Source organism: Bos indicus, chromosome 23 (assembly GCF_029378745.1).
Source record: "Bos indicus isolate NIAB-ARS_2022 breed Sahiwal x Tharparkar chromosome 23, NIAB-ARS_B.indTharparkar_mat_pri_1.0, whole genome shotgun sequence".
Taxonomy (NCBI): domain Eukaryota; kingdom Metazoa; phylum Chordata; class Mammalia; order Artiodactyla; family Bovidae; genus Bos; species Bos indicus.
Genome location: NC_091782.1, coordinates 41,425,511 through 41,452,810, shown reverse-complemented (window position 1 = coordinate 41,452,810; position 27,300 = coordinate 41,425,511). Strand labels below are relative to the sequence as shown.

Sequence of the window (27,300 nt, the reverse complement as noted above, 5' to 3'; positions counted from 1 at the left end):
AGGCAGTCCAGAGTTGGTATAGTGGCCCAGGGAATTCTTCTAGCTTCCAACTCTCTCACAAGATCATTACTGCACCGTCAGCCATCATTCCAAGGTCAAAGCAGAAAAGATGGGAAAGGCTGGAGTAAGCCAAGTCTCTCCTCCTTTTACTGGGAAACCAGGAGCTTTCCTGGAAGTTCCAACACTAGATTTCTATTTATAGCTCTTTGGCCAGGACGGGATCTCACAGCTACTCTGAACAACAGTGGGGACAAAGGAAGAAGATATTCCATAACTGTTGCATGTTTTATATTTTATAACTGGAGGGAAATCTTTCATAACAGCATGGAAATTAGGATCCTGTTAGGAAAGAGAAAAGGATGAATATGTTTGGGCTCAATAGACAGGAGTTTGAGCAAATGCAGAGATAGTGAAGGACAGAGAAGCCTGGCATGCTGCAGTTGATGGGGTTGCAAAGAGTTGGACGTGACTGAATGACAACAATAATATGTTTGGGCTTTTAGCAGTTTTTCTTAATTGGTATATTGTGCCTCTTTGGAGATTTGACAATTGCTTAGCGTTTAAAAATGTGCTAATTGCTTCAAAGTGTTAAAGCATTCATCTATAGAATGTGTCTTGTTTTATCAGTACATTAAAGAATATTTGGAATTGTAATCTCAGATGCAAGATGCTTTTCCTTTCTGAAAATTTTGACTTAATTCACAGAATTCACCCTCTTAAAGTATATAATTCAGTGGCTTGTAGTATTAATATATTCATAGATATGCAGTTATCACCAGCAAAATATTTTCTTAGTTCAAATTCTTCTTTAAAGATGAATGAGAAAACATTTGAAAAGCTTTATAAAGTTTATGATCAAGTTTTTCAAAGTCTGGGATTTAAATTCCAAATATTATTGAAGTAACTCATAATTATTAATATATTTGAATGATTTTGCAAAGTAAACTGGTGAGAAAAATGGTATGAATATTTAGGAGTTCTGTTTTCTATAGTTTTAAATTTTACATAAGCATTACATGAATATAATCTCAAGTTTAAAAAAGTAAATTGAACATATGTGTGCATATGTAAGTACATGCACACGTGTAATATGTAAATGAAAAATGAAAGTCCCCTTTAAACCATCTCTTTATTCCCACTCTAATAGATAACAACTCTTAATGACTCATGTATCCTACTAGAACTTTCTTTATGCTCTCGTTATGTATTTATGGTAGGCACATTTTTTTTAAAGCCCTGGAAACAAGTATCTAAACTACTTTTTAAAGGTTAAAGAAGTATAGCTCAGAGTGATCATAGCCTCTAAGCATGATATATCTTTTAAATCCCCTCTGCCCAGGAAATCCTCCCTTGAGACCCTCTAGCTCCATTCTGATTGATTACCATCTATTAGCCTCAACTTTTGAAATATTTATTTAAATGGTGTTTATTGACTCAGAGGCCCTTTGGTTTTCAGCTTGGTCTTCTGTCAAGGACAAAGTCTGGAAAGGTTTATTTGTAAAACAACATTAAAAAGAATGGTAGCAAACAACACACACTGTTTGGCGCTCACTGTTTGTTATTTAATATATCTTGAAGATGCTTCTGTCTCAGTGCATAGAGATCTCTTTCCCTGGAAAGACTGTGTAATACATAGTCCACTGAATGGATAGATCATGATGAATTCGGCGTGATCGAAGGGCATTTAGGTGACATCTAAATGTTTATTGTCAGTGACTGCGCTGTAGTGAATAGCTTGGTGCCTGTGCAAGTTTTATTTATGTATTTTTGTTTTTGGCTGGCCTGGGTCTTCCTTGCTGTGCACAGGCTTTCTGTAGTTGCGGCGAGTGGGTGCTACTCTTCATTGCAGTGCGAGGGCCTCGCGCTGCCGTGGCTTCTCTTGTTGCAGACACAGGCTTAGGCTAACGGGCTCCAGCCTGCGGGCTTAGTGGTTGTGGCTCGTGAGCTCTAGAATTCTGACTCAGTAGCCGTGGCGTCCGGGCTTAGCTGCTCTGAGACGTATGGGATCATCCCAGCTCAGGGATGGAACCTGTGTCCCCTGCATTGGCAGGCAGATTCTTATATTCTGTGCCACCAGGGAAGTCCTATCAAGCTGTTTTAATTTGAAATAATTCTTAGACCCACAAGAGGATTTATAATTTGTGTGTAAGGGATAAAGAATGAAGTTGAACACTCACCGTGTCCCCACCCCCAATTTTAGAAACAGAGCGTGACCAATGCCTCTGTAACTCCCTGGGTGCCCCTCAGTGGTTATCTTCCTCTGCCTCTCCTGCAAGAGCAAGCAGTATTTCCAATTTCGTATTTATTATTCCTCTGCTTTTTGTTTTTGAGTTGATACATATGTATGAAACCCTAAATAACATGTGAAGTTTTGCATATTTTATGTCGGTTGGAAGTTGTACCCTGTTGTTTGCGTTCTTCTGCAGCTTTCTTCTTTTCCTTAACACTGAGGTTTTTTGGTTGCCTCCATGTTGATGCCTACAGCTCTGAGTCATTAATTGTCCCTGCTGTGTAATTTTGCATTGTGTGAATCTACCATAGCGTGTCTGTTCTCTTGTTCATAGGCGTGTGAGGGTTGTTTCTAGTGTGGGGCTGTCATGTTCTTTCATGTCTCTCCTAGTGCTGTGCTGGGCTGTGCTCAGTCACTCAGTCTTATCCAACTCTTTGTGACCCCATGGACGGTAGCCCACCAGGCTCCTCTGTCCATGGAATTTTCCATCAAGAATATTGGAGTGGGTTGCCATTTCCTGTTCCAGTTTTCCTAGTGCACACGTGCAGAGTTTCTCTGGAATATATTCCAAGGGCTAGATTTCCCAGACCATATGGTATGCCAGTCTTCAGTTTATTTAGGTAACTTTTTAAATTGAAATATACAAACAGAAAGTGCACAAGTCAAAATGCCATAGCTCAGTGAATTTTCAGAGTCCACATTTAGCCAGGTCCCAGTAAAGAAAGCTGAGTGCCAAAGGATTGATACTTTTGAACTGTGGTGTTGGAGAAGACTCTTGAGAGTTCCTTGGACAGCAAGGAAATCAAACCAGTCAATCTGAGAAGAATCAACCCTGAATATTCATTGCAAGGACTGATGCTTCCAATACTTTGGCCACCTGATGTGAAGAACTGACTCACTGGAAAAGACCCTGATGCTGGGAAAGATTGAAGGCAGGAGGAGAAGGGGATGACAGAGGATGAGATGGTTGGATGGCATCACCAACTCGATGGACATGAGTTTGAGCAAGCTCCAGGAGTTGGTGATGGACAGGGAAGCCTGGCGTGCTGCAGTCCATGGGGTCACAAAGAGTCGGATACAACTGAGCAACTGAACTGAATTGAACAGTTAAGAAATTGACCAGCCTCGAAGAAGCACCCTTGCACCACCTTTCACTCAGAGAGTCCATCCCTTTCCCCTGCCCAGAGTAACTACTTACTTCCTCTTCTCCCCCATCCAAATACTAACCAGGCCGACCCTGCTTAGCTTCTGAGATCAGAGAGGACAGGCGCTTTCAGGGTGGTATGGCTATAGGTCCCTACTTACCCTTCCAACTTACAGCACTGTGGATGTTGCTTCCTTTCGAACTTTATGTAAATGGCATAATACAGTATGCATGCTTTTGGGTGTGGCTTCTTTCAACTCACCGTTATGTTTGGAAGGTGCATCATACTGTAATTAATGTGCGTTGCAGTTTCCTCTCGTTGCTGTGCCATTGTTTGACTGTAGTACAGTTTGTTTCTGCCTTCTACTCTTGATGGACTTCTGGCTTGTGCTTAGCTTTTCTCTCTTACAAACTATGCTTCTTCAGGAATTTTCTAATCCTTTTCTTGGTGCACGTGGACGAGCGTCTCTCTAGAAAATACAGGCATGCCTTGTTCTATTGCACTTCGCTTTTTTGCCCTTTACAGATATGCATTTTTACAAATTGAAGCTTTGTGACAACTCTGCATTGTCAGATGATGGTTAGCATTTTTAGCAATAAAGTATTTTTATTTTATGTATTTATTTATTTTTGGCGGTGCTGAATCCTCATTTTGGCACAAGGACTCTGGGGCACTTGGACTCTGTAGTTTTAGCACACTGGCTTAGTTGCCCCAAGGCATGTGGGATCTTCCCTGACCAGTGATCAAACCCCCGTCCCCTGCACTGGCAGGCGGATTCTTAACCACTGGACCATCATGGCAGTCCCTGAGGTATTTTTTAATTAAAGTATGTGCAGGTTTCTTTTTTTAAGCTATTGCACACTTAATAGACTATCAGTTCAGTTCAGTCGCTCAGTCGTGTCCGACTCTTTGCGACCCCATGAATCGCAGCACGCCAGGCCTCCCTGTCCATCACCAACTCCCGGAGTTCACTCAGACTCACGTCCATCCAGTCAGTGATGCCATCCAGCCATCTCATCCTCTGTCGTCCCCTTCTCCTCCTGCCCCCAATCCCTCCCAGCATCAGAGTCTTTTCCAATGAGTCAACTCTTTGCATGAGGTGGCCAAAGTACTGGAGTTTCAGCTTCAGCATCATTCCCTCCAAAGAAATCCCAGGGCTGATCTCCTTCAGAATGGACTGGTTGGATCTCCTTGCAGTCCAAGGGACTCTCAAGAGTCTTCTCCAACACCACAGTTCAAAAACATCAATTCTTCGGTGCTCAGCCGTCTTCACAGTCCAACTCTCACATCCATACATGACCACAGGAAAAACCATAGCCTTGACTAGACGGACCTTTGTTGGCAAAGTAATGTCTCTGCTTTTGAATATGCTATCTAGGTTGGTCATAACTTTCCTTCCAAGGAGTAAGCGTCTTTTCAGTGTAAACATAACTTTTATATGCACTGGGAAACCAAAAAATTCTTTTGAGTCACTTTTATTGTGACGCTTGCTTTATTGCAATGGTTGGTCTCAAACTGAGCCCACAATGTCTCTGAGATGTCTATATAGCAAGACTAGAACTGTTGGGCATAATGCAGTCATATCTGCAGGGCTTGATTCCAGGACCCTGCAGGTATCAAAATCTGAAGATGCTGAAGTCCTTTGTATAACATGGCATCGTATTGCATATAACCTACACACATCCTCTCATATACTTTAGTTCATCTTTAGGTTACTTTTAATACTTCATATAATGTAAATTCTATATAAATAGTTGCTGGTGCATGGAAAATTCAGATTTTACTTTTTGGAACTTTCTGCAATTTTTTTGAGTATTTTTTAATCCAAGACTGACTGAATTTGTGGATGTGGAACCGATCGCAGTATGTACATCTTCAGTTATACAAGATAATGCCAAATTATCACACATTTAAAGGTTTCATATTTTGTCAGATTCTTCTCCAGAATTATTACACATTGTTGTAGGTTGCCACCGAGGACATTGTTGCAAGAGGAGCTGTCTTCCTTGCACCCTCACTCATGTGGGTGTTTTATCACACTTTCTCTTTTCCAGTCTAATTGATGAAAAGAGATATCTTATTAAAGGTAAACTGACACTTAGGACTGTATTTTAGGGACTTCCCAGGAGGTCCAGTGGTTAAGACTTCACCTTCAGTGCAGGGGGTATACATTCGAGCGCTGGTCAGGGATCTAACGTCCCACATGCCTTGGGGCCAAAAAACCCAGAAGCAATAGGATAACACATTCAATAAAGACTTTAAAAATGGTCCACATCAAGGCTCTTTAAAAAAAAAAAAAGACTGTATTTTATAATTAAACCTGATTAATATTTTTTGTCTTGTTTTGCAGCCTGAGACCTCAGACCATTGTTCCCTCCCAGAGGATCTAGTGAGTATTTCTGCATGTTTCAGATTAGCCAGCGTTACACTTTCAGCGATAAGTACGATAAGTGAAACACAGTAACAGTGTTATGAGTGTCTTTATTTGGTTGCTGATCAAAGGCTTTTTAATCTCCCGTGATAACTATGTGATGAAAATGCTAGCAGGAATGGTGTTGTGAGTGATCCTCACCCAACTTGAAAAAAAAAAACACACTCAAATTTTATCGCTTTATGTTTAAAGGAAATAAAAAGGCAGAAACTGACACTGTGCCTTCCTACAAGGATCAGACTTGTTATACTTGTTTTCCAAGGGGGACTTTATGACCTTCTCGCCACTTGAATCGTTCCAGGAAACGAACAAGAGGCCCATGATTTGATGGTCTTGGCCTAGATTCAGCTGTGAGAGGGTTCTCGTGTTATTCTGACCTCATTGTAACTGCTTTGTCCCGTCTCTGCCCAGATGTGGAAGGGGCAGCAGCTGGCAAAGCCTGGCCACGTGTCGCTTGTCTTAGGAAACTTTGCTCCCTGAGCTGACTGATTTTGCCACATAAGCCAGATCCTATGGCTATTTCAGAAGATGATTTTTTTTTAAATTATGGGTTTCTGAGTTATTCTGCATGACAGTGATTCAGGATTGTTAGTTTGTAGTTTTTCTAGATGTGAAACTCAGGGAATGTGATTGATGTTAAGGCAGAGGGCGAAATGACACGTGGCAGGTCTGTTCTGTTACATAAAGGGCTGCATGAGACACACATATTAAAAAGAATAAATAAATAGCTTACACACACATATACCCGCATTAAAAAAAAAATAGCTGTACCCTCAAGCATTTCTACAGTAAAGCAGTGGCCCAAATAATTTCTGGATTCAGGGTAAACGAGATGACATTATAGAAAGAAAGGAAAAAATGACTTTAAATACAGTTTAAAAAATTACTTTATGAATATCTCCCCTACTATTCAGACCATTGTGCTCTCAAGGAATCTGAACTTTAGGACAGGGGCCATGTTCTTGGGATATAAGAACCTTAAAAAGTTCCGAAGAGTTGTCCCTGGATGTTCATATGCCAGTTACTTATTTTTGTCTTCAGTTGAGAAAGAGTCTGGGGCAGGTTTATGAAATGGAACTTTCCTTCTTTTTGGTCCAGCCCAGGCTGGTCAAGGGTAGCCAAAACTAAAACAAGCCTTGAGGACAAAGATTGCAAACTGAAAAGCCATCAGGGGCCAGGCAAGTAAAATGAACGTGTGAGGGACTTGCCTGGTGGTCCAGTGGTTAAGACTTTGCCTTCCAGTGCAGGAGGTGGGGTTTCGATTCCTGGTCGGGGAGCTGAGATCTCACATGCCTCATGGCAGAAAAAAACAAAAGGTGTATAACAGAAGCAATATTGTAGCAGATTTAATAAGTTAAAAAAAAAGGTCTGCATCAAAAAAAGAAAAAAAACTGGGTGAAGCAGCTGGGAATAATTTATGAGGGATGTTGGGGCTTGTAGTAAGCTGAGAAAATGCTTGCCTGAGATTTGGACTCTGAAGGGCAAATAATGCATTTTTAATTGACAAACCACAGCTTGATGGCAGGTGGCATTTGCTTGGAGACTGGAGAACTAACATCAGAGGGTTCCTGAGCCCAGGATTCTCCTCTATTAGATTCCTAGAATTCCTGGAGCATACATTCAAGATCATGTTTAGCGAAGTCTGCCTAGTATAGGATTTCGGCAGTGTTGCTTAAGAAGCAGGTAAATTTTATTTTTATCACAGCCGTCATCACCAGGCTGCTTTGATCGAACGACTCCATATGTTAACTCAAAATCTTGAATATGATCACATATTTTAAGACCAAAAATAGTTTCTTCAGTCTACATGGAGCATCTGATTTTGCTGATTGTCATGTACTTTTCCCTCTGAAAAAAATTTCTAGTAACCTCTGGCAAAAAGCAGTAATATTTGACTGCTACTTCAGAGAATTTTTTTTTTGCTGAATTTTGCAGTTTCCATTATCTTTGAATCCTAAAAGGGGGAAGGACCAGGTGATAAATGATTCCTGAACAGAAGGAAGTTCCTCGTGTCAGACTTAAACAAACCTAGGCTTCCAGGAGAGTCAGTGGAGGCACCATTAAGACTTATCTGGTGCTGGGACATCCCCGGTGGTCCAGTGGCTGAGGCTCTGTACTCCCAACGCAGGGGGCACGCTTTTGATTCCTGGTCAAGGCACTAGGGTCCCTCATGCCACAGGACGCAGCCAGAAAAAAAAAAAAAAAAAAGACTTAACTGGTGTTGGCGTTTTTTGCTGGGGGAAAGAGAGACCTTTTGCTGAGATCTGAAGGAACTTGGCCTAAGAAACCTTCTCTCCAGGTCTCCTCAGGGGTCTTGGTTTCTGAATCTGCCCGTGTAGGACTCTGGCCTATGCCTGAGGAGTGAAGGCAAAGGAGAAGGGTTGGGGATGAATGGGGATGAGTGACATGGCAAGAACCCTCTGTCCTTGGTGGGCTCTGCAAGTCCATTTCTTGTCCGCCATCGTCCCTCTCTGTCTTGCTCTCCCCCTTGCAGAGAGTGTCAGAAGTGCCCAACCACTGGTGGTACTCCATGCTCATCTTACCTCCTTTGCTGAAAGACAGCGTGGCCGCACCCCTGCTCTCGGCCTACTACCCAGACTGTGTGGGCATGAGTCCGTCCTGCACCAGCACACACCGCGTGACCAGCGACACCAGCCCCGGGAAGCTGGAGCACCCCAAGGCGGTCCCCTCTGTGCTGGGTGAGAGCTGGGCCTGGCCCTCCCTGCCTTCCCTCCCCTACCTTGCCCTGGAAATGTGTGGGTGAGCAGAATGGAAAAGATGGTTTCTTTGTTTGGTTGTTTTAAATGTGTTCACTTAGTACAAAGCACCTCATTATTTCATGAATCTGGTTTTACTGTGGATCACTTGTATTATTTATATACATTTGTTCATTTTTCCCTTAATCATTGGGAAGGCCTGTAACACTTGTCTAGGAATCGTACCTACGGAGTTTAATGAGCATTTCTTCGAAAGTTGGATAGCTGCGTAATTTGATGATCGTGCCTACTCTGACACGCCGGAAGAAAGTTTTGACTCAAGCCACTCTTCTTTTTTCTCTTTGAGTCATTCTGCTTCTAATTATGCCATTGGTAATTGTAGTCAAATGACCCACTCTTGAAAAAACTTCAGGTCAAGGCAAGCAGACTGATGACTGTTTACTTTCAGGGGATTTACAAAATTCTCCATCAGAATTCTCTGTGTACAAGCGAGAATTCTAGATCGCCTCCTGCACACTGCTGCTGCTGCTGCTGCTAAGTCACTTCAGTCGTGTCCGACTCTGTGTGACCCCATAGACGGCAGCCCGCCAGACTCCCCCGTCCCTGGGATTCTCCAGGCAAGAACACTGGAGTGGGTTGCCATTTCCTTCTCCAATGCAGGAAAGGGAAAAGTGAAAGTGAAGTCGCTCAGTCGTGTCCGACCCTCAGCGACCCCATGGACCGCAGCCTTCCAGGCTCCTCCGTCCATGGGATTTTCCGGGCAGGAGTACTGGAGGGGGTGCCATTCCACACTAACAGACTTCATCTTTGGTGCAAGTAGATTTTGACATTGTGGGCTTTTACTTTAACTAGTAGCACTGGACCCTCTAAAAATGTGGATGTGGTCAAAATCACAACTGAAGTGATAAATCCCAGTGTTACCGCAGGTGTAATGAAACAGGCCCTAAGACGCTAATTAGTCGGTATGTACACATATGAAGGGCAGTTTGGCAGTGTGAATCAAAAACCTTATAATAGATCCTCTTTGGATGTAGGAATTTATCCTAAATTATCAAAGATTATCAAAAGTAAGTCCGAAGATGTGTGGCGTTGTTTATAGTAGTAAAATAATTGGATAAAATCAAATGCCCAGAAATAGGGGAGTAGATAATAAATAAGATAGCATTGTATGCCCATGGAAGTCATATTTAATGACATGGGACAGTGTTCTTGAAAAGCAGGTAAGAAAAACAGCCTTTTCAGTGCATTTTTTGGGCTTTTTTTCTTTCTTTCCTAGAAACAGAACGTAGGTTAGACTGAGTTTAACACCACTCAAGGATTATCAGGGGTTAGTCTTCTAATTCGGAGAAGGCAATGGCACCCCATTCCAGCACTCTTGCCTGAAAAATCCCATGGACAGAGGAGCCTGGTGGGCTGCAGTCCATTGGGTCGCAAAGAGTCGGACACGACTGAGCGACTTCCCTTTCACTTTTCACTTTTCACTTTCCTGCACTGGAGAAGGAAATGGCAACCCACTCCAGTGTTCTTGCCTGGAGAATTCCAGGATGGGGGAGCCTGGTGGGCTGCTGTCTATGGTCACAGAGTCGGTGTGATTGAAGCTACTTAGCAGCAGCAGCAGCAGCAGCAGTCTTCTAATTAAAAAAACTCCAGTAATAGTTTCTTTTAAGATATATTTCCATGGGGATTTGGCATTCGGTTGGGTTTGGAATTTCAGGTTTGCAAAATGAAGTTGTTGTTCAGTTGCTAAGTCATGTCCAACTCTTTGCAACCCTGTGGCCTGTAGCACACCAGGCTTCCCTGTCGTTCACTATCTCCTAGACCTTGCTAAATCTCATGTCCATTGAGTCAATAATGCCTTCTGACCATCTTATCCTCTGTTGCCCCCTTCTCCTGCCTTCAATCTTTCCCAGCATCAGGGTCTTTTCCAGTGAGTCGGCTCTTCATATCAGGTGGCCAATGTATTGGCGCTTCAGTTTCAGCATCAGTCCTTCCAATGAATATTCAGGGTTGATTTCCTTTAGGATTGATTGGTTGGATCTCCTTGCAGTCCAAGGGAACTCTCAAGAGTCTTCTCTAACATCACAGATTGCAAGATGAAGACATTCTGGAAATCTGTTGAGAAACAATGTGAATATGTAACACTCAAACATGATTAAGATGGCAGATTTTATAGCACATGTTTTTAACAAAAATTTAAAAAAAAATTTCTGTGCCACAGAAATTGAATTTGTGAAGAAAGAATGGGGAAATATTTTTTAATTTCCCCCTAGCAGGTCTAATTGGACAGAGGAAGTGGAGGCATTTACGTAGGACAGACCAGGAAGCTTGTCTAGGCCCTTCTTTCTGGTTTGGTTTTGTTTCTGCTCTTCAGCTTACCCTGGGTTTCCCTGGTGGCCCAGACAGTAAAGAATCTGCCTGCAATGAGGAGACCCAGGTTCGATCCCTGGGTCGGGAAGATCCCTTGGAGAACGAAATGGCAACCCACTTCAGTATTCATGCCTGGAGAATCCGATGGACCGAGGAACCTGGCGGGCGATAGTCCATGGGGTCGCAAAGAGTCGTACACCACTGAGTGACTAACGCTTACCCAGATTTGGAATTTACAGCCTGGGAGATTTACTCCTTTGCTTCTCCCTCAGTTCCAGGCATGAACCGGTACTTCCAGCCTTTCTACCAACCCAACGAGTGCGGCAAAGCCTTGTGTGTGAGGCCAGATGTGATGGAGCTGGATGAGCTGTACGAGTTCCCGGAGTATTCGAGGGACCCCACCATGTACCTGGCTCTGAGGAATCTCGTCCTCGCCCTGTGGTTCACTAACTGCAAGGTGAGTGGGGGGCAGGTTGGCCAGCAGCACGTGGACACAGACTTCTCTTAGAGGGGTGGCTTGATCTTTAGATCTGTGTGTCTCCACCACACGTTTGGGTGGGGGCTGTCCTGTGCACTGTAGGGAGTTTAGGCAGCATCCCTGGCCTGTACCCACTAGATGCCATAGCAACCACCATCCCCCCCAACCCGGTGTGATAGCCAAAAATGTCTCCAGATATTGCCAAACGGGGCAAAGTCTCACCACCTGAAAACCACTGCGTTAGACCACGTGTCACCAGAATTCTCGACTCTAGTGAGTGAGTGTACAGTGCAAAGTTGGGTCAAGGAGTTCCGATGACAATGCCGGGAGAAAAAAGAATAAAACATTAAAGATTGAATCATAAATCCCCCGGAGGACAGGAATTCTTCCTCAGTTTGTTATGCTCAAGCATCTGAAACCAGTGATTGGTGCTTTCCTGGGACTGAATGAATGTTAGGGGCTTCAAACAGCACTTACCTTGAAAGGGATGAAGGTAAATTGGGGGATGGACCGGGTGGGGGGACTATAATTTTTTTTAAGCAAAGTCTTCCCTGACCCTCATATTTTTCCAATTTATTAATTTCTTCTGCAATTATTTGAGTGACTGCTGAATGTAGAACATTTTGCCAGACTGCCAGTCTTGGTTAAAGAAAGATACTCTGGGTCTGCCCTGGTATTTCATTGAATTAGACCCCAGCCCTAGATGATTTGATTAAGTTACAGCTGTAAATGCAGTTGATATGAATTACACCCAGGTAAGTGGGCTGCGCATTTCCTCTCCAGCAGCCTTAAAGTAGGTATTAAACTAAGTAGCAAACATTTGCTGAACTAAACAAAACTGTGGTCAGAATTTTCCTGTAAATAAGCTGTGAAGGAAGATGCACTTTTCAGAAACAGCCTTGGGTTCATTTTTCTTGACATTCCTTTTTAGTTGACTTTGAAATTGGACTTACACTGTGAAAGACTCTGATTTAAAAAGTCCTCCACTTACCATTGTGGATCTATTTTAATTTGTAATAAGATCATAACATGTATCTATTTAATACTCTAGTGGGAAAACTCAAATATGGTTGCTTTTAAGGAGTCAGAAAAACAAAGAGTCAGACTAAATATTTATTTTTTAAGTCATGAATACAAACACATTTTTTAATCTTCTGCAGCAATCCAAGCCAATGTTGTACATGTTATTTCTTTCGTATTTTGAGCCTGTAGTCATCTTCCTGTGTTTGATCAGGTTCTCTTGGAGCTGGGGGTTGGGGACAAGTAGAAGAAAGGCCAGAGTGGGCACCTCCCTGCTGCGCCCCATGGCCCAAACCTGTTCTGACTTCACGACCCTGCGAGGAGGCCACCTTATTCTTGAATCTTTGAGATGAACCAACCCTTACCAAAGCTTCTGGAGTAAACAAAGTCAGGGTCTTTTTTTTTGTTTTTTTTTTTTTTCCTGAAAAGTTCCTAAGTCCGTTCCTCCTACATCTTATCAGTGATGCTGCTAAGTCACTTCAGTCGTGTCCGACTCTGTGCGACCGCATAGACAGCAGCCCACCAGGCTCCCCTGTCCCTGGGATTCTCCAGGCAAGAACACTGGAGTGGGTTGCCATTTCCTTCTCCAATGTATGAAAGTGAAAAGTGAAAGTGAAGTCACTCAGTCGGGTCTGACTCTTTGCAACCCCACGGATTGCAGCCCACCAGGCTCCTCCGCCCATGGGATTTTCCAGGCAAGAGTACTGGAGTGGGGTGCCATTGCCTTCTCCTATCAGTGATGAGAACACAGCCTTTTCAGATCCCAGGGCCAGCAGCAGCCTGGGTTTCTATAACGGCCTTTGTTGTGTGATTTTTTGAGTCAGGAATATATCTGTGGTGTGCTCTGCACCCACACTCCCCATATCGGTCATTCTCTGCAAGGGGAAACATAGGTGATAAAACAGAGATTGCCATGTGCCTCTTGTTCCTTTCTTTCTTCCTTCACCAGGCAGACCTCCCTTTGGTCTTACTATGACTTAGTGATAAATGGTAGATTCCAGTTACCCTGGGAGGTTTTTTTTTTTTTGGTAGCTCAGATGGTAAAGAATCTGCCTGCAGTTTAGGAGACCAGGGTTCGATCCCTGGGTTGGGAAGATCCCCTGGAGAAGAGAGTGGCAATCCACTCCAGTATTCTTGCCTGGAGAATTCCATGGACAGAGGAGCCTGGTGGGCTACAGTTCATGGGGTCACAAAGAGTCGGACACAACTGAGCACTAACACACCATACAAAACGTGCACGTTGACATTTATCATTTTTACCATTTTAATCATTGTAAAATGTACAATTCAGTGGCATTAAGTACATACACAGTGTTGTATAACCATCAGTTCTGTGCAGTTCCAGAACTTTTTCATTAAGAGGAAACCCCACACCCATTAAACAGTGACTCCCCACTCCTTTCTTCCCCCAGCTTCTGGCAACCCTAGCCTACTTTCTGGGCCTCCCTGGTAGCTCAGCTGGTAAAGAATCTGCCTGTGATGCAGGAGACCCTGGTTCAATTTCTAAGTCAGGAAGTTCCCCTGGAGAAGGGATAAGCTACCCACTCCAGTGTTCTTGGGCTTCCCTGATAGCTCAGATGGTTGAGTGCGTGTGCAATGTGGGAGACCTGGGTTCGATCCCTGGGTTGGGAAGATCCCCTGGAGGAGGGCATGGAAACCTACTCTAGTACTCTTGCCTGGAGAATCCCATGGACACAGGAGCCTGGCAGGCTACAGTCCATGGGGTCGCACAGAGTTGGACATGACTGAGTGACTAAGCACAGCACTGCCTACTTCCTGTCTCTATAAAATCTGCCTATTCTGGGTGCTTCACATAAATGGAATCCTATAACATGTGGCTTTTGTAACCAGCTTCTTTACTCAGCATGACATTTTCAAGGTTCTTCCCTGTTGTAGCGTACGTCAGTACTCTGTCTCTTTTTATGACCAAATCATATTCCGTGTATGGGTAGACCACCTTTTGCTTTATACCGTCACCCACTGATGGACGCTTGGATCGTTCCCACCTTTTGGCACTTCGAATACTGCTGCCGTGCATTGAGCTCTTTCATACATAGGAATAGAATTCATGCATTGAGCTCTTTCATACATAGGAATAGAATTGTTGTGTCATATGGTCATCCTGTGTTTTCCCTTTTTGAGGAACCAAGACTTGTTTTCGGTTAGTTAGTTTAACAATCTGGTTTTATTTCCAAACACAGGAAGCTCTTACTCCTCAGAAATGTATTCCTCACATCATCGTCCGGGGTCTCGTGCGCATTCGATGCGTTCAGGAGGTGGAGAGGATACTTTATTTTATGACAAGGAAAGGTCTCATCAACACAGGAGTTCTCAGCGTTGGCCCTGACCAGCATCTTCTGCCTAAAGATTACCACAATGTAGGTGACCGTAACCCTAGCAGTGCTGCTACCGACGGTCATGATACGTGATCGTACGTTAATAATACAAGTAAAACTCACATTATCGTTGTAAAAGCTTTAGCGAGACTTTTGTAGATTATGCGTTTCTTCAGGGAAAAGAATATAAACCGCTGTTCCCCTCGACGGTAGAAAAGAGGAAGGGGTGGATGGCTTAGGACAAGTACTGATGTGTTCTTTAGGGAAATAACTTTCTACAAACGGGACAGCAAAGAAATGCAGATGAACTAACGTTGCTTGGCAGTTGGCTCCTTCTAGTACATTTTTTTCATTGCTCTAATTGGATTTTTGTTTCTTTTTTTCTTTTCGTAAAGAAATCAGTCATCATTATTGGGGCTGGTCCAGCCGGATTAGCAGCTGCTAGGCAACTGCATAACTTTGGAATTAAGGTAAGACTTGGGGGACATGGAGGCGAAAACAGATGGTTAACTGCTCCTTTGGTCCAAATTTTCTAAGACTTGGAAACTAGTTCCTGATTTTAGCAAAGAATGCTGCATATATTATATGGTCCACGGGGTCGCAAGAATCGGACATGACTTAGCAACTAAACTACCATATTTGGAGTAGCCTTCTACCCCAAGGAAAGATACTCTTTTTTTAATTTTCATATCAAAATGCATTTTATTAATTTTAGAAATCCTTTATTTTGTGTGTGTGTTGGTTTCTGCCATACAATGATGAGTATCAGCCATAATTATGCATATATATTCCCTCCCTCTTGACCTCTGTTCCCCCCCATCCCTAGGTCATCACAACAAACCTAACTGGGCTCCTTGTGTTAAATAGCAGCTTCCCACTAGCTAGCTATATTATTTCTTTTTATCTAGTGTGTTGCCTTATTCTACTTGTTAAAAATTAGCCGAAATAGAGTCGATTACAAAAAAATTGTGCAATTCAGTGTCTAATTTCCATTAGATTCATTCAAGTCTCCCAGATTTCTGGGACTTCCTAGGTCTGACTCATTTCTCCATTTTTTAAAAACTTGTTTTGCAAGGACTTTGGTTTTCCATTAAACCAAACGTGAAAATCAATTTGGTAGAATTGAATTAGTCTTTCGCTGTGCTCTGTGTGGCTAAAAGAATCAACATTTTTCACAGCATCTTCTGTGCTGGCGGAGTTTCAGAAATGAGAAAGTTTTCAGTGGTTATGCCTCAGAGGTTTTCCTTTTGGTGGAATGCAAGATCTACATCTTGGATTCTATATATACTACTGACAAAAACGGGAGAATCTGAGTTGAGTTTATAGGAAGTGTGTTTGCATTTCAAAATATTGTCTAAGAGGTATTAAGCAGTGAGGTATTTTAATTGGCCATATGTATATTTCAGCAATAGATATTAGGACCAAGGTTTCTTGTTTTTTGCTTGGGAAATTCACATTATGTTACAGGGAAAGTTATTCCTGAAAAAAACTGTATGTATACATATATATTTATATATATAACTGAATCACTTTATGGTACACCAGAAGCATTGTAAGTCAACTATATCTCGATTAAAAAAAAAGTTATTTCTAGCCAAAGTCAGGGGGGGATTTTAGCATTCAGCCTTCCTCTTATAAATGAAAAAAGAAACTAGATGGATGGTTCTGGGTTCATCTGAAGTCAGAAAGAAGGTGGAGAGTCACGAGTTGTAGCCTTTCTAGTTGGAGGAAATGAGTTTAGGTCCGAGGAAGAAGAATATTCAAGAGACCTCTATTGTTCTCCCCTTTCTCTGGGGAAACACCCCTCCTGGTTAGGAAATAGATTCCTCTGAGTAACCTCAGAGATGCTTAGCTCGGGGAGCCTCCTGGAGCCATCAGAAGGAGTGCTCCTAGGGCTCCAGAAGCGAAAGGACTGAAGAGGCTTCCCATTTTCAGCTTCTGCAACCAAGGGCAGGGTCACTGTCTGAGGCACAGGGCTATCCACCTGAGAGCAGCTCCCCTGCCTCCAGCATCAGAAGTTTGGAAGAGATAAAGTAGTCTGGCTGTGGGACCAGTCTGTGCTGGCCAAGCCCACGGGGTCGTGCTTAGAATCACATGTGATTTTTTTTCGTCTGTTTTGCAAATACATTCATTTGTGTCATAGATTCCACATATAAGTGATGTCATATGGTATTTGTCTTTCTCTTTCTGACTTACTTCACTTAGTATGATCATCTCTAGGTCCATCCATGCTGGTGCGAATGGCATTATTTTGTTCTTTTTTTGCGGCTGAATAGTATTCCAGTGTGTGTGTGTGTGTGTGTGTGTGTGTACATATACACACACCGCATCTTCTTTTTCCATTCATCTGTCGATGGCCACTTGGGCTGTTTCCACATCTTGGCTATTGTGAATGGTGCTGCTGTGGACATGGGGATGCGTGTATCTTTTTGAATTATAATTTTGTCCAGAGAGACGCCCAGGAATGGAATTGCTGGATCCTTGACACACTGCCCTCTTTCTAAAGTCGTTGTTCTAATAATATGGTAATATATTACCTAGATGCAAAACTCGACTTACTGTGTCACTTTACCTTTGTACTGCATTTGGGATGACTGTTCCATCTTCTTCAGCTTCTCCGATCATCTGTCTTTTTAGGTGACTGTCCTGGAGGCCAAAGACAGAATCGGAGGCCGAGTATGGGATGATAAGTCTTTCACAGGCGTCACGGTGGGACGAGGAGCCCAGATTGTCAACGGCTGTGTTAACAACCCAGTAGCACTCATGTGTGAACAAGTGAGTTTCTTTAAGATTTGTACTGTAGATGAACAAAAGATGGTCTCAGTTTGCTTGTGTGCAGTATTAATATGCCTCTAGATAACATGTAATAAATGCAGAATGATTTGTTGCCCCTCATTCCCTCTGAAAAGTAAATAAGAACAAGTACAATCTTCCTTTCTCTGAAGGTGGAACTGGAAAACTTAATCCCCCCTCCCTCCCCCGCCCCAGTCTGTAATTATATTTGTGTGTTAATTTGCAGGCCACTTAATTAGCTTATTGCTGTAGGGTTGCCAGATTAAGCAAACAAAAATACAGAATGCCAATTTAAATTTGACTTTCAGATAAACACCAATAATTTTTTTGATATAAGTATGTCCCAGTATCACATGGAATGTTTTGCATGCACTATTTGGGACCTATTTATACTTAAAAAAAAAAAAAGTATTCATTGTTTATCTGAGAATTAACTGGGCTTCCTGTCTCTTGTTGGGCAACCCTACCTGATTTCTTTGAAGACCAAGGCTTTTTGTGAACTATTGACTGACGGTCAGTTCAGCCTCAACTTCTATGAGTGTCTGTGCGTTTGTGTGCTCTTTCCCGTGAGATCCCACAGAGGAGAGAGGGTGTCAGAGCAGGGAGGGGCAGTGCGCAGCACTAGCGTCTGAAGCATGGATAAATCTTGGTGGAGGGCATGGCCCGGAAGCAGTTGTTGGCGCCCCCCCCCCATTCTCCAGTGCCATGCTGGTTTTTCACTGCCTTCCTTTGTGGTCATGACCTGATCAACCTGTATTTTTGAGAGATCCTGACTGACCCTTTGCTCCCCGAGAGCTCTGTCTGATTGCAGCTTAGAACCTGTACCTATTTTTTCCAGGGAAAACTTTTCACCTTCTTATTCTTATTATTTTGAAGCTTGGCATCAGCATGCATAAGTTTGGAGAAAGATGTGACTTAATTCAGGAAGGTGGAAGAATAACTGACCCCACTATTGACAAGCGCATGGATTTTCATTTTAATGCTCTCTTGGATGTGGTCTCTGAGTGGAGGAAGGATAAGACTCAGCTCCAAGATGTCCCTTTAGGAGGTATGGGGAGAATGGTGTTCTGATTGTTCCATCTGAGTCTCATTCTAACCTAAGCTTGATCAGCGGTAGCATCATTCATCCACAAGCCTGGGTGGACCCAATGAGAATAGTCCTTTGGAGCATCCCTTTTGGACTGGCCATTCCACAAAGGGGAGCTAAACTGCTTCAGGGACCTTTAGATGTGTGTGTGTGCATGCGTGCACACATACAGCTTACTTCACACAATAGCCAATGTTTAAAAAAAAATCACATAAATGTTTAATTTTCAATTTCCCAGAAGAGCTTGCTTTTAAGAAAGCATGTGATAAGCTCTATGTGAATAACTAGCCACCATATAACGACTTTTCTAGATAAGAGTTTCAATGTGCCAGGATTTCTTTTCCTTTTTCAGACAGGTTAAGATTTTTTTTATATATATATTTTGTTTAAGAATGCAAGACTCTGTATTATAATTTAAGAATTTTAATCCAGAACTTTCAGGCTTTGGTACCAAATGGACCATATTCACCACAACCCCCTAGAAAACCTAACAGTAACAGCTCATTTCCCTGAGGGGGCCAGCTGAGATCTTACTATATTGCTGCTTAAATTGATATTTATTTAACCTATGATTTCATGACCTGAATGTATTCATTTGTAATTCTCGGGAGCATACTGGACTCTTACATTGTGAGCATTTTAACTCAACTGTCAGGGTGTTAACTGGCTTCAGCTTTGTGTTTCTGTGTGAGGGTTCTGGCATACGCTCCATCTCTGTTCCGGGTAAATTTCTCAGCAGGGATTGTCTGTCTCTTCTTTTAATCCTCTTGTCCCACCCCACCCGCCATGACCTCAATACTTCACCTCTGAGACCCACCCACTTTCTAACCGCCCTTAGTAAAAGTGTTGACAGACAAACCATAACAGAACATTTTTAGAAACGTCCTGGGGTTGACTGGGATCATTTAGCCAAATGTGGTAGTGTCCAGACCAAGTGGCAAGTTGTTGAATTTTCTGGAAGACAGCGACTAGGCAGACTCGCAGGATGTTCTCAGAATTTGGTTAGTGTTTGTGTGATAGTTGCTGGGTGGCGTTCTCTTTACGATTCTTTCAGGGTCATCATCTACAGAAATTAACAATGTTATTTTGGCTTTACTTAAAACAAGTTATTACGGAAGGGCCAACAATATTTACTCTATAAGTAGTTGTTTTATCATAGTGATATATTTTTTTGAAAAGCTTTAGTAATAATGCCCCCATCTCTACATGAGGTTACATTAGAGCCTGCCTAGTGGTATCTCAGCTGTCTGAGCTCTCACCTTATTAGACTTAGCTCAAAAGACAAAAGTATAAGTAGTTAGAAGCTAGAGTGAATTTCACAAAGCAGATGGACTAACGCTTTAAAATGTTATTTACGTAGAAATCACATTAAGGCTTCTCTCAGCCTGCTTCTACTTTATGTACTATTTTAGCAATCTTGGTGCTTCCCACACCTTTACAAAACCTAAAGGAAAACAAAAACTGCATGGCGGGAGACAAGGATGGGATTGGTATGAGAAGGTACTGAAACTGGAAAAAACCCAGAGGTCTAGGAACAAGATCGTAGCACAAAGATGCCGTGGACGTCTCCATACAGCAGTCTAGCGTGAGAATGGAACATATTCTGGAGAAGGGAATGGCAACCCACTCCAGTATTCTTGCTGCCACCCCCTGCCAAAAAAAAAAAGTGGTTCAAAGAATGGAACATGTTAATGAGAACTTTCAGTTGTCGAAAAAAAAGTTAACTGGTACGAAGTTCTGTTTCTAGTCAAGCATGTGCAGAATACCTTATAGAAGCTTTGAGTCTGCCGTGTCTCCGCTGGATGGTTGTCATCACTGGGAACATTATAAAGAAGTCATTTTTGCTGAGATATTTGTCAGGCACAAGCCTTTTCCCCCTCCACCTCCCCTCAAAAGGAATCTAAGACAATCATCGGAATGATAACACAAGGATGTGTATATGTAGTTGAAAGTTCTAGTTGAATGGGATAGATAAGTGCTGGGGGTTGATAAGCAAGGGAGCGATTCCTGAGGCTGGTAGTGACCAGGTGATGCTGGTCTATAAAGGATGGATGGGACCGGGGTGCGGGGGGAGGGCATTCCAGAGGAGAAGCATGGTAGTAGCAGATGTTGCAGGGTTGGCATTTACCAGGAAAAGATTGAGTGAGTGGGCAGGTGGGGTTTGCTGTCTTTGGAAAGGCTAAAAATGTGCTCACTCTGTCTGGCTGTGGGTTTTGGAATTTATTACATAGGCAATGGAGAACCGGTAATTAAAGGTGTTGAGCTAGAGAGTTGCCTTTGTGAAAGTCCATGGTGGAATATTTGGAATGTTTGCAAGAGATGATAGCCAGTCATCAGTCTGTGATAGATCTTTTGGTCGAGGTGAGCTGTTATAAGAACTTGACTTTAAGGTGGTGCAGTAGGAGCGGAAAGGGAATGGGAGTTCTCTCTCTGTATTTATATATACGGAGGTTACTTTTCCTTTATCTCAAGCAAAAGAAAAAATTGGTTCTCCACTAAGCAGAAGTGAAACAGGGTTGAAGACATAGGGCCCTCATAGCTTCGTGCCCCATTAAGATATGCTTTTCCCTCCTGAGAGAAACCAACCTTGTCAAGACATTTACCCTTTCCCCCGGGACTACCTGGGAAAGATCTTCCAAAGTTTGGGGCCTTGCGGGTTGAAGGAGGTGGAGTGCAAAGGATAAGGAATTGGACCATAATGTCCAAACTGTTTTTTTTTTTTTTTTCTGCTTTGCTCCATTCCCATTGCAGAAAAGATAGAGGAGATCTACAAAGCTTTTATCAAAGAGTCTGGAATCCAGTTCAGTGAGCTGGAGGAGCAGGTGCTTCAGTTCCATCTCAGCAACCTGGAATATGCCTGTGGCAGCAACCTCCATCAGGTGGGCTTGGAACATGCTTGTTTCTCTGTGTGCATGTTTACATATCGAAATGTTGAGCCCGCGATGGTCTGGATAACGGGGATCAATGGGTCTGCCGCTTAAAAGTCCCAGAACCACAGCTTTAGAGTATACAAATCCCATGGTGGTTTTGAAACAAATTCTTTAAAGCAGGAGAACCTTTAAAGAAGCATTATTTCTGCAAATAATGACTGTGAAGATGCTCACGCTATAAACCTGAACACAGGCAGGCTGTTGTGCTGAGGGGCAGGGGTCACAGGCTTGTGTCTGTCCACTGTCCTCTTCAGGGGGCCCTCAAGGCGTGCCTGTGCAACCGGGAGCTGAAAACACTGCTCTTAAGAAGCCAGAATAGAGCATCTTTGCACTTAGGATCTGTTTGTCTAGCTAAAATAAATTTAAAATTGCCTAGGTCAGGAAGATCCCCTAGAGAAGGAAATGGCTACCCACTCCAGTGTTCTTGTGTGGAGAATTACATAGAGCCTGGCGTTGCAAAGAGTTGGACACAACTGAACAACTAACTTTCACTTTTCCATTCATGTCACCAACTCTGATCATATGACTTGGATATGCTGCACGTTGAATCAGGGTTCTGTTGCTGATCCCCAACTTAATTATCCTCTTTGGTAGGGGTGGGCGAGGGACAACAACTGATGTTTGCATTCAGTGATTCTTTGCAATTGGAATAACACTTTTCCAAAATCATGCTGCATTTCAGCTTCTATGGAATTTCCATGTCGAAGACATCTAGGTGGCATATTTCTATATGGAGTTGACCAGATGTGGGTTTCCTCTCATGGAATTCTCCCTTTCCAGTGTTGTTGATGTATAATACATCTTTTTGTCAGGGAGTGGGACCCATGGCCAAATCATATGTACCTTTTGTTCTAAAATAAGCTTTCCTGTGCATTACTGAGAAATTTCCTTCCCCTGGCAGCAGTATCCACCTGGCTCCGGCTGCTCGTCCATCACCCCCGCTCCCTTCCTGTTTCACCCTCTGTCCTCCTGCCTGGGATGGCTTTCCCCACCCTGGGTTCCTCTTCTCGTGCCTTAGGTGCAGGCCACAGGTTTTCCACCATCTTGTTTTCCAACCTCTCCTGGTGTTTCCCAGGTGTCTGCTCGCTCCTGGGACCACAATGAATTCTTCGCCCAGTTCGCCGGTGACCACACCCTCCTCACTCCCGGATACTCCGTCATCTTAGAAAAACTGGCTGAGGGACTGGACATCCGGCTCAGGTCTCCCGTGAGTGTCCACAGCGGTGGGTGGCTCAGGTTTGGTGGCGTTTGGCGCATGTGGAGTTTGGGATTTGTAGATTACATGGCAGACAGGCGCCTGCTTTGATGTCCAGCCAGTCTCTGCAGGTACTTTTGATACTGTGATCAGTTGCATTATCCTTGTCGGTTAGGTCACTGCTGTTGTTGGAAACAATAGTGACTGAGATGCACTGTTATTAATAATCAAGCGTTCGGGTTGCTCACCACCTCCCTGATCCAGCATGGTTCTTTTCACACTTAAATTTTCCCTTCAGATATACATTTCTATGAAATCATATTGTACATGGTTATAACTATAGAGGCAATTACATATATATGTCTGTATTTCACCTTACACGATGTTATAAAGATTTTTCCATATTCTGACATAATGTTTATAAATTTTAATGACTGAGTGAGAGTTCCCTGAAGGAAGTGATAACTGTTTAGTTCTTCGAATGCCAGGAAGTGGTTCCCCATAGCCTTGGAAATGTAAACTCCCATCATCAAAGAATTGGAGAGGACCCCGGATCGTGTGGTTCCATCCCTCATTGTTTTCCATGATTGCTTTTCTTGAGCAGGTACAGAGTATTGACTATTCTGGAGATGAAGTGCAAGTTACCACTACCAGTGGAGCAGTGTGTACAGCACAGAAGGTAAGCGCTGTGCGAGCACTGCGTGCTGCCAGGGGCCTGGGAGTGAGGGAGACCAGGCTTTTCCACCCAGCAGTTTGCCTCTAGCCATCTCCCTGGAACCTTATTTGACCTCTGCAGAATTCTGTATCTCCTCTAGTTGTGTGTGGATGTACACATCAGATTTAATTCTTTGACCAGCATATAGATTCATGGCAGATGGAATTCTGGGTACTGCTGCATTAGTTCTGAGAGTTGAACAAGGAAAGAAATTCTTTGGCCAAATAAGTTTGTAAAGTATGATATATGAGTCTATGTTTCAGGTTAAATAAGAGCATTTTAAAGGCTCTGAGAAGTCCTGCATTTTAGCAACCTCTTTTCCTTTGTGTAATTCAGTGGTTTCTAAGTGGGTGGTGTCTTTGTTTTTGTACCACAGAACCTTTTTTCAGGTCGAGAACACTCTGTGTTTTTGTCTTGAAACTGGCAGAAGTACTTTTATGTCATTTGAATTTTTTGTAAACAGCTTTAGTAGATGGTCTGTGAAAGGTGCTGTAATGTAATAAATGAAATCACATTGAGATTTCTGTAGTGTTGGAAAACAAAGTATTGGGGGTGGAGGGGGCTTAATAAACCCCATCGATTTATTTAATTATGTCTGAAGTGTTTACCAAAAAGTGTAACTGATGAACTACCACTAGTTCCTAGATTAGCTGTGTTTTATGCTTTTTCAGTTAACTAAAAATATTTCATTTGCATGTCAAATGGGAAAGACATAGTGTATAATTCTAGGGGGGATGGATAATTCTTCATATTGTTCCTGCCATTAACTAGCTAGGTAGTGAGTATTGGTCATATAGACTTTGGACTAGCAGTAGTTCTCAGCCCTGGCTGCACTTCTGAATCACCTATGGTGCTGGTTTAGTCACTAAGTCATGTCTGACTCTTTGCGACCCCATGGACTGTAACCCACAAGGCTCCTCTGTCCATGGGATTTTCCAGGCAAGAATACTGGAATGGGTTGTCATTTCCTTCTCTGGGTAGAATCTCCTGGGAGGTGCTTAACAGAAAGGTTACAGAGCCCCACCCCACGTAGGTTCTTGCTGAACTCGTCTGGTCATGTTTTTAAAGCTTCCCAGGTGATTCCAACATGTGACCAGAGTTGAAAACCACTTGTCAGTAGCATCCATATTTGTGATTCCCCAGGTGAGAATCAGGCCAATATCTAATATTCCTCCTAATGGTAAAAAAATTTTTTAAATACTACCTTATAAAATTGTAGGCTTCTCTTGTGGCTGAAGCTGAAACTCCAGTACTTTGGCCAGCTCATGCGAAGAGCTGACTCATTGGAAAAGACTGATGCTGGGAGGGATTGGGGGCAGGAGAAGGGGACGACAGAGGATGAGATGGCTGGATGACATCACTGACTCAATGGACATGAGTTTGAGTGAACTCTGGGAGTTGGTGATGGACAGGGAGGCCTGGCGTGCTGCGATTCATGGGGTCGCAAAGAGTCAGACATGACTGAGCGACTGAACTGAACTGAAGTTGTGGCTCAGATGGTAGAGAGTCTGTCTGCAAAGCAGGAGACCTGGGTTTAATCCCTGGGTCGGGAAGATCCCCTGGAGAAGGGCATGACAACCCGCCACAGTATTCTTATCTGGAGAATCCCATGGACAGAGAAGCCTGGTGGGCTACAGTTCATGGGGTCGCATAGACTCAGACCTGACTGAGTGACTGACACTCACAGGCCTTATAAAACTGCAAGTCAGCTCGCGGCTCAGGACAACACGCTAGGTGTACTAACCCCGCTGTGTCACCCTCCGCCTGACCCTTTCCCGGCCCATTTACTCTTTTTCTTTGTATTCTGGCTTTTAGAGAAATTAGAGTTTCAGGCTGTGATTCAAAAAGCCTGCTCTGACATGACGAAAGCAGATACTTTTAGTAGTCAGCACGCATCACACAGTTTCAATTGGACGTTACCCAGCGTATAAGTGAAAGATTTCCAGCCCAACAGGGTACATTGATAAACACTTGACAGACTGTAAATGGTTCATTATCTCCCACAGGTGTTAGTCACTGTACCACTGGCTTTACTGCAGAAAGGTGCCATTCAGTTTAACCCACCGTTGTCAGACAAGAAGATGAAGGCCATCAACAGCTTAGGAGCAGGCATCATTGAAAAGGTGACTGAATTACGTAAGCCTGGAAACTGGAGAGATGAGTATCAGATGACAGGGATCCCCAAACTTCTGGTATTGGGAAATAGGTGATTTTTGAATCCACATCACATTCGAAGACTTCCTTTTCCTTTGAGTAATTGTTCCTGAAGAGTACAGAAGGATATCATCAAAACAAAAAGAGTAGAGCGGACAGAGCTCTGCAAGTTTTGATTCAGGAGAAAGACTTTTCATTATTCAGGGTTTGAACTGGGTATATAAATAGGCAATTCTTTTTTTTTTTTGTCCTGCTTTCCATATCTACCCTTCACTAGTAGTAGTAGTAATAGTAGTTTAGTCGCTAAGTCATGTCTGACTCTTGCCACCCCCATGGACTATAGCCTATCAGACTCCTCTGTCCATGGGATTCTCCAGGCAAGAATACTGGAGTGGGTTGCCATTTCCTTCTTCAGGGGTTCTTCCTGACCCAGGGATGAAATCTGGGTCTTTTGCACTGCAGGCAGATTCTTTACCAACTGAGCTACCAGGGAACCCCTCATACCCTTCACTGATTAGCCCCAATGAGGAGAGTGTTTCTACTTTCTTTGCCTTGAAAAACTGTATTAGCAGAATCTGCCAGTGCTGCAGTAGGTACCAGCAGACTTATGAGTAGTAAGACTTTTATCTCCTGAACATAAGCTTCAAGACTAAGTCTCAGCAGTGCTCTGCATCTTCGGATTAGCCTAGAGGTTGTCAGTGGGTCCCACCATTATCCGTGGGAGGACAGGACTGAATGGCATTAAAAAACATGTTCACAGAGAGAACAAAGGATAGAAGAATGGAAAGGGAGTATGTTTGATAGAAGAATGGAAAGGGAGTACGTTTGAGTTTTTTGGAACATCTTTTTTTTTTTAACATAAGTATTTAAGAGCTATGGGTGGCTTCTTAGCGATTGCCACACTTTTGATTTCATTGAACTCTTAATAACCACCTTTCTCTTGCTTGCTTTCCAGATTGCTTTGCAATTTCCTTATAGGTTTTGGGACAGTAAAGTTCAAGGGGCTGACTTTTTTGGTCACGTTCCTCCTAGTGCCAGCAAGCGAGGGCTTTTTGCCGTGTTCTATGACATGGATCCCCAGGTAAAGTCATGGGTGTTAGAACGTGGCTTGAATTCCCTTGTTAACAGTTTAGAATTTGATTTGGTAATTACCCCCATGTCAAGCCCAGGAGCTAATGGACATTGTGGACACTCTGGATGTCTGTTTGTATGCTGGGGGGACACTTGCAGGGCATGTTTTCCTATAGGAAAGGAGCCCCTGTATCTCTCATATTTTCTTAAAGGACTAATGTTGGTCCCTGGTAAATGAATTCATTGCCATGGAAGTGGAAGAATTCTTCCGAATTCCTCTCAGGGAGAGTTGGTGATAGCACAGTAATGAATGGTACTTGAAATATACTCCCCAAGGGTCCTCCGGAGGGGAGAGGGGCAGGTATGATTGGCCCACATGAGGGCAGATCTGGGATTCACTGGACGTGATTGGTTGGGGGAGGACCCAGGACCACCTGGGCTTGAACGTGATGGTTGTGCTGATGTCCTGCCAAAGCTTCACAGTTGTTTTTCCTCGGGCCCGTTTGTCCCAAGACACTATCTTCAAAAGTTCCACATGGGAGCCAAGAGCAGAATGTCCTTACTATTCAAGAAGGGGTTTTTTCCCCCCATTATTTTATGTGCAGAGTTCCCTTCTCAGTCACATTCCATT

The 27,300-nt window shown here is 43.2% G+C and overlaps 2 protein-coding genes across 10 annotated transcripts in view; one reads left to right on the top strand and one right to left on the bottom strand.

Annotated features, from left to right (window-relative positions):
- KDM1B (lysine demethylase 1B) overlaps positions 1-27,300 on the top strand; it is a 43,665-nt gene that overhangs the window by 8,961 nt on the left and 7,404 nt on the right. For 5 of the 7 annotated variants that reach the window (XM_019985637.2, XM_019985636.2, XM_019985634.2 and 2 more), the window contains 12 exons: positions 5,726-5,764; positions 8,301-8,505; positions 11,163-11,347; positions 14,590-14,766; positions 15,120-15,194; positions 17,362-17,499; positions 18,394-18,565; positions 21,356-21,483; positions 22,610-22,741; positions 23,334-23,408; positions 25,451-25,567; positions 26,554-26,679. In XM_019985637.2, the coding sequence (XP_019841196.2) occupies positions 5,726-5,764; positions 8,301-8,505; positions 11,163-11,347; positions 14,590-14,766; positions 15,120-15,194; positions 17,362-17,499; positions 18,394-18,565; positions 21,356-21,483; positions 22,610-22,741; positions 23,334-23,408; positions 25,451-25,567; positions 26,554-26,679 (1,569 nt within the window). The remainder of the gene's footprint in view (positions 1-5,725; positions 5,765-8,300; positions 8,506-11,162; positions 11,348-14,589; positions 14,767-15,119; positions 15,195-17,361; positions 17,500-18,393; positions 18,566-21,355; positions 21,484-22,609; positions 22,742-23,333; positions 23,409-25,450; positions 25,568-26,553; positions 26,680-27,300) is intronic. The other 2 variants (XM_070778336.1, XM_070778338.1) reach the window with 2 other exon arrangements.
- The window catches only part of DEK (DEK proto-oncogene), a 47,262-nt gene continuing 39,708 nt past the window's right edge, over positions 19,747-27,300 (bottom strand). For all 3 annotated transcript variants that reach the window (XM_070778341.1, XM_070778339.1, XM_070778340.1), the window contains exon 11: positions 19,747-25,707. In XM_070778341.1, coding sequence (XP_070634442.1) covers positions 25,669-25,707 — 39 coding nt within the window. In that variant the 3' untranslated portion in view covers positions 19,747-25,668. The remainder of the gene's footprint in view (positions 25,708-27,300) is intronic.